The 6,802-nt window shown below is 65.8% G+C and overlaps 1 protein-coding gene across 1 annotated transcript; it reads left to right on the forward strand.

Annotated features, from left to right (window-relative positions):
• Positions 1–2,055: 2,055 nt before the first annotated feature.
• ELF3 (E74 like ETS transcription factor 3) lies at positions 2,056–6,305 on the forward strand. Its single transcript, XM_036277783.1, has 10 exons — positions 2,056–2,063; positions 2,869–2,894; positions 3,241–3,411; positions 3,593–3,814; positions 3,984–4,079; positions 4,222–4,362; positions 4,487–4,576; positions 4,656–4,772; positions 5,367–5,562; positions 6,191–6,305. The coding sequence occupies exons 1-10, from the start codon at positions 2,056–2,058 to the stop codon at positions 6,303–6,305; spliced, it is 1,182 nt and encodes a 393-aa protein (XP_036133676.1).
• The last annotated feature ends 497 nt before the right edge of the window (positions 6,306–6,802 follow it).

The raw sequence follows: 6,802 nt of genomic DNA on the forward strand, positions 1-6,802 counted from the left end.
GAGCTGTGCGGAAATGAGAGCTGTGGGTTGATTGAAACTTCTCCCAAGTGTCCCCGGTGTGAGTGTCCCGAGACCATCACTGGGGGAGACCCCGAGGCGACAGGGCCTCGTTTGTAGCGAGCTCCCAGCTGCAGGAGCGTGGGTCCCACAGGTGCAGGGAAACACGGCGGCGATAGGTTGCCGCAGGTTGGAACGGCACAGATGGCAGCACCCTGAGCAGAACCCCGAGCCCACGTCGTCCCCCCGGCCCGGGGCTGAGAGATGTGCCTGTGACGTGTCTCTGGAGCCTCCGCAGCCGAGGGCCTCGCCGCTGCACCTGCCTCTGAGCCTGATGACCTCATGGTCTGGTAACTCAGTCTGCTCAGAGCGGGCGCCGAGTTCTGACTTCCTGGCCTCAGCGTGGGGGTTGAGCAGTTAGAGTGGGGTTCAGTGAGGGGAGGCTGCGCAGACACACGTAAGTGTAAGGTGCCGTTCTGCCTTGGAGGGAGCCCCCGGCCCTGGCTGTGGCTCTGTCCTTGGTCGGGCTGTCAGCACAGCCTCTCCGGTCCTGCACGGGGCTTGGGGACGGGCACAGCTCAGCAGGACATAGACGTGTCCTCACTCAGGGAAAACAAGCGTGTGGTGTGAGCACGCAACAGGCTGATGAGTGGTCAGCGCCTCCGTCCGAGACGCTGCCCTGAGCCCCAACTCGCTGTCCTGCTTATCAGCCCTGACACGGTGGCTCAGTCCCTGTTTGTACGAAAACCTGCAGCACCAGGAGCCCGTCATCAGGTCACGGTGGGAGCTCATCCTCCGGCAGCTGCTCTGGCTCCACGGACTCTGCACAGCTCACCGCTTGTCCCCTGATTCCCTGGCCACCCCGAGTCCTCCGGCTGCGCCTGGGGACAGCCCTGTGCCCTGTGCGAGAACGTGTGGACTGTCAGGAGGTCCTGCCCCTGCCCCGCAGCCCCGCTGACCTCGTCCTGGAAGCTTCTCCCCACCCACCCACCCCTCAAGGCACTGACCTCCAGCCTGAGTCTGCACATCACACATCACAGGCTGTTGAAGGTGGTAACAGACACCTGGAGGGTGGGGGCAGCCCGTAGGTTCCCTCTGCTCAGCCCCATTTCTCCTGGGAAGCCCCTTGAAGGCAAGGGGGCCAATACCCTATGCCTTTCCCTCCTGGTCCCACCCGAGCCGCCTCCACCAGGTGTCCTCTCCTGTCCTGGGCTGGAAGCCGGTTCTCCCACATTCCACTGTGACTGACGGGGGTGGAGGGTGTGCCTGCCTCTGGCGACAAGGGGGAGGTGCCCCCAGGGGCTGGGAAAATCCAGAGCCCAGCTCCCCTGGCCCCTGGAGGGACCTGGAACTGCACCCCTGCCCTGGGCACCCACAGCTTCACACACTGGCCAGTGAGAAGCAGGGGCCTGGGCTGGACTGGGAGTCCTCGGGCTGCCCAGGGAAGGAGGGCAGCTCGGGAGGGGCCCACCTTCCCTTTGAGTAACCGCTTCACCTGGGAGGCTGCAGTTGGCCGTGCACCACCCAGGGCTGGGCCCCGACAGAGGTGGGGCGAGGGATATCGGAGCCCATGTCACAGACGCATGAAGAGACCTCGGGGCTAAGTCCAAACCGCCCACTGTTAGAGGTGGGGACACTGAGGTGCACAATCACAAGTTGGGGAGAAACCAGAAAACACGCCTCCCCCCTCCACTCTACCCCCAGAGCCTGCCGGGGTCTCAGTGGGGTCTGCAGGACACAGGCCCTGTGTTTGGGGCTGCGTCCCTGGAGAGGAGCCAGGCCTGAGGAAGGCGCGATGCCCAGAGCTGAGCGGCAGACCCTGCAGAGACAACAGGGCGGGGGCACCTCCCATCAGCGGCTTTATATCCCGGCCGCCCACCTCACTAGCCCGCGTGGCCCGGCTCCGAGCCGCAGTTTCTCATCGACAACGTGGAGATGACGTTCCCGCTTTGTGCGGATCACGGGGACCCTGTCGAATGTAAACAAACACTAAGCATCCCTTTTCCTGTTTGAAGGGCAGGACGCAGGTGCCGGGCCTTGACCACTAGGGGGCAGCAGATGTACTGGTGAGTGGCGGTGCGCTGATGGTAGACCAGATAGACCAAAGGGAGACTCCTGCCCTGCAGCCCTGGTGGGGGTGCTGGGATGAGCCACGAGGAGCCTGGTCTGTCCAGAAGCAGCCGCCGCAACCCCGATGCCTGGCTAGGGCCCTGGCAGGCACAGAAACCAAGACCTTGCCCTCGAAACTGGGGTCAGCCAGCAGGCCCTGGCGGGGGGCGGGGGGGCAGGGGCTAGGCAGCCTGCCCCCGCCCAGTCCCCCGTGGATTGTGCCTGGAGAGCCTTCCAGCCTGAATCCTAGGCACCTTCTCTCCCCACCAGGCCCCTTGTCTTCAGAGCTCCAGATTCTCGGGGCTAGCCGCCTCTGGGGCCCAGTTCCCTCCCCCTCACCGGCCCCTCCCTGACCTGTCCCCCACCCCCTTGAGGAATTTTCTGATCCTGAGGGTGGCGAAAAGTACAGAGCCTCCCCCCACCCCAGCGACCCTCCCGCCACCCGCCCAGGCCAGTGCCCTGTGCCCAACCCCGAGGGTGCGGGACGACGTCTGACAATCATTAAACCAGCTGGGCCTGATTTCCCAGCATCCCAGGTAGGACCTGGGCCAAGTGGCACAAAATATGCAAATCACCTGGGGCCAGGAGCCCAGTCTAAAGGCCAGGAAATCCCCTCTGTCCAATGAGCCACCAGCTCAGGCTCCACAGCTATGGAGCCCTGGGGGAGGAGCTCCCAGGTCTATTTAGGGCGGGCGGCCGGCCTGGTGGCAGTACCTGGCCTGGTTTTCGTCTCCTGCATTTCTGGCTCCTGCTGTCCCGCAGTCCTGCCTGCCTGCAGCGGCGCGTTGGTAGGTCCACCTGCCCTGCTCCGCGGCCTGGGCGGGGAACGGGGTTGCAGTTCCGGAGTCTCCAGCAGGAGTATGGAGTGATGGGGTGTCCTGAGGGTCCGAGAGCTGAGGGACTGTCCCTTGGAGGGACAGGTGGCCGTGACTTTGTCAGCCCCACTCAAGGGCCCAGGTGACTGAGGAGGGAGCCCAGCAGGAGGCCAGGTACCCACCTGGTTCTGAGATCATGGAGCTGGTCTTATAGACAGGTGTCTGGAGAGATGGGGACCTTCGCACCCCTGGGCCATGCCTGCCCAGGCCGCAGGAGCCAGCGGAGGCCCCGCCCTTCACCTGCCTCCTGTCCCCCCAGGTAGCCTCATGGCTGCAACCTGTGAGATTAGCAACATTTTCAGCAACTACTTCAGCACCATGTACAGCCCCGAGGACCCCACCCTAGGCTCCGTGCCCCCTGCCGCCTCCTTTGGGGCCGACGACCTCGTGCTGTCCCTGAGCACCCCCCAGATGCCGCTGGAGGGCCCAGGTGGGTCTCGTGGGGAGGGGGGTCCATCCAAGAGGTTAGGCAGTGAGGGGGTCAGACAAAGGGAGGGCACTGAGCAGACTCCAGGCCTGTGGGGGACTGGTTGGACGCTGAGGTGCTGGGGTGCGAGCTGTGAACCTGCAGTGGCTGGCTGACCTCCCCACTGTGCCACCCCCCCCCCCAGAGAAGGCCAGCTGGTCCAAGGAGCAGCCCCAGTTCTGGTCCAAGGCCCAGGTGCTGGACTGGATTAGCTACCAGGTGGAGAAGAACAAGTTCGATGCCAGCACCATCGACTTCTCGCGGTGTGACATGGACGGGGCCACGCTCTGCAGCTGTGCCCCCGAGGAGCTGCGGCTGGTCTTCGGGCCCCTGGGCGACCAGCTCTACTCCCAGCTGTGGGATCTCAGTGAGTGCCGCCCGGTGTCGGGGTCTCCTCTCAGCGAGGCAGGCTGGTCCGGGGTCAGCTGGGCTGTGGGAAGGACCAGAGCCCCAGGCCAGGGGAGGCCCAGCCAGCAGGAGCCCCCGAGGGCAAGGGGAGCGGGCAGCCTGAGCTGACCTGCCGCCCTCCGTCCCAGCCTCCAGCTTTCCCGATGAGCTCGGCTGGATCATCGACCTGCTGGAGCAGGACAGCGTGTCTTTCCAGGAGACGCTGGGGGACCCAGGCCCCTTTGGTGAGCACCCACATTCTCTCTGCCCCTCCCCACACCTGTTCCCCAGCTAGAGAGTCCGCAGGTCATCCACCCCACGTCTGGGTGGCCTTTCCTGGCGGCTCCGCCTGGCCTCTGAGCCCTGCCTGACACTCACCTCCCCCAGACCAGGGCAGCCCCTTCGGTCCGGAGATGCAGGAGGACGGCCGTCAGCCCAGCCCCTACAACCCGGGCAGCTACGGTGCGGGGGCCCCTTCCCCCGGCAGCTCGGACGTCTCCACCGTCTCCTCCACCATCTCCACCCCAGGTGAGGTCTCCCGTACCCTGACTGCCTGAGCCCTGGGCTCCCAGCTCTCTGGGAGGAACAGAGCTGGCCACAGCGTGTCCGCCCAGGGTGCGGTGCCAAGGGCTCACTCAGACCCGCCCCCCAGGCACCGGCGCTTCTCAGTGCTCCCACTCCTCTGACTGCGGGGGAAGCGATGTGGACCTCGACCCCACTGACAGCAAGCTCTTCTCCAGGGGTGAGTGGACAGCGTCCCCACTGGGGGCTGCCTCCAGGCCCACACCCCTCGCTCTCCTGACCTTCCACCTGCCCCACAGACGACTCCTCGGACCACAAGAAGGGGGATCCTAAGCACGGCAAGCGGAAGCGGGGCCGACCCCGGAAGCTGAGCAGAGAGTCCCGGGACAGCCTGGAGGGCAGGAGGAACAAACACGGTGGGTACCGGGGTCCCTGTGCTGAAGCCAGGAGGTGCGGGGGTGGGGCAGGGCTGGGGGGCAGGGCTCACCACGAAATGGCAGAGCCTGCCTGGTGGTCCTGGAGAGGACGGGAAACTGAGGCTGCTGGAGGAAGGCCCAGCCACTCCTGTTCTGTCTGCACGGGTCCCGCCCCACCTACGGGGCACCTGGGGAGGGTCCGCAGAGCCACCACGAGGGGCGATGCCTCGGCCGCTGGGCTCCCAGGCATCTGTGCCATGGTTCTCGTGAGCCGGGAGATGGCCCTGGGCTTCCCCACACAGCCCCCACACGGGCGGGCTGTTTCTTCCTGTGGGGGGGTTCTTATTGCGGGGGCTGTCCGGGTCCCCCAGGTGGGGCCAGCTGTGGGGCTCTGTCTGCCCCCAGCTACTGGTGTGTTTGCTCTCGAGTGTGGCCCCGCCGACCGGTGGCCGGCTGGTCGCTCCTGTTCCCACGTCTGAGCGGTGGAGCGTCCGTGACGTGGGCGCCCCTGGCTCTGTGCTGGGGCTCGTGCTGGGGCAGAGGCCGGCGGGCGGGAGGGTCCCTGGACGCCGCTGACTGGCGGTTGCCCCGCAGCCCCCAGAGGCACCCACCTGTGGGAGTTCATCCGGGACATCCTCATCCACCCGGAGCTGAACGAGGGCCTGCTCAAGTGGGAGAACCGGCAGGAGGGCGTGTTCAAGTTCCTGCGCTCCGAGGCCGTGGCCCAGCTGTGGGGGCAGAAGAAGAAGAACAGCAGTATGACCTACGAGAAGCTGAGCAGGGCCATGAGGTGGGCGGCCGCGGGACGGGGCCTCGCAGGGGCTTCTGGGACGGGGCATTGCAGGCGCTGGCTTCTGGGACGGGGGCATCACAGGGGCTGATTTCTGGGACGGGTCATCGCAGGGGCTTCTGGGACAGGGCATTGCAGGGGCTTCTGGGACAGGGATATTGCAGGGGCTTCTGGGACGGGGGCATTGCAGGGGCTGATTTCTGGGACGGGGACATCGCAAGGCCTGGCTTCTGGGACAGCATGAGGCGGGGACCCGGCAGCCTGGAGGAGGCAGGGACTGTCTACCGACACCTGTGTGGCCAGACCTACCCCAGGAAAGGTGCCCCGGGGTCCCAGACCCCTCTGAGCATGCCCCACCGGACCCCTGTGGAAACTGTCAACAGACCGTCACTAAGGGCCCTTCCAGCCCTGAAATCATGTGTTTTCATGACAAGCTCCCGGGTGCCACAGAGACACAAAGAAGTAAGAGCAGACGGTCCCCGGGACGCAGTTCTGGCGGGAAAGTATGTCAGGCTCAGGTGGGGCTGGAACCCAGTGGGTCAGGTCACTGCAGATGGACAGCAGGGCCAGGGGGGCTCGGCGTGGGAGTGCCCCGGCCTGGGCCCGTCTGACCCCCGTGTCCACTCAGGTACTACTACAAGCGGGAGATCCTGGAGCGGGTGGACGGTCGGCGTCTCGTCTACAAGTTCGGCAAGAACTCCAGCGGCTGGAAGGAGGAGGAGGTGGTCGGGGGTCGGAACTGAGGGTCGCGTGGACCCGAGGCAGACACGTGGACTCGAGGCCGGTGGCCCCCATCGGGGGGCTGCTGTGCTGTGGAGAGAACAGGAGCTCGGGGTCTCCTCGGCCGCCACCTCGTGCAATGACGAGCCAGGTTTGACGTGCTCGTGGACGGTGCTGCAAGGGTGGCTTCTCTGGTGCCTCCTGAGGCGCGGTCCAGACGCCGGCTGCGGACGTTACCTCCTGTAGGTGCCTGGAGGGGCCGGAGGCCAGGGCACCCTGAGCCAGGGACGGGCCCTGCACCTTCTCTCCGGAGGGCTCCCCGCCTCCCAGTGCGCAGGCTCTGCGGGCAGGGGTCAGAGCACTCCTTAATTTATGTGCTGCAGGCACGTCAGATGTACATAGAGATCTATTTTTTCTAAGACAACCCCCTGACTGTTCTCAGCCTTGCGCTGGGCCCGCGGGGGGCGGGGGCCGGTGGCTCAGGATGGGACTCTGGCTCCTTTCTCCTGAGCGGAGGCAG

This window comes from Molossus molossus, unplaced genomic scaffold (genome assembly GCF_014108415.1).
Source record: "Molossus molossus isolate mMolMol1 unplaced genomic scaffold, mMolMol1.p scaffold_m16_p_23, whole genome shotgun sequence".
Classification (NCBI taxonomy): Eukaryota; Metazoa; Chordata; class Mammalia; order Chiroptera; family Molossidae; genus Molossus; species Molossus molossus.

Excerpts from the sequence above, each read along its gene's own strand:
- ELF3 (XM_036277783.1), top strand. Across the intron at positions 2,895-3,240 it reads CTGCCTGCAGCGGCGCGTTG|GTAGCCTCATGGCTGCAACC; the intron begins GTAGGTCCACCT and ends CTGTCCCCCCAG. Across the intron at positions 4,773-5,366 it reads GGGCAGGAGGAACAAACACG|CCCCCAGAGGCACCCACCTG; the intron begins GTGGGTACCGGG and ends GTTGCCCCGCAG.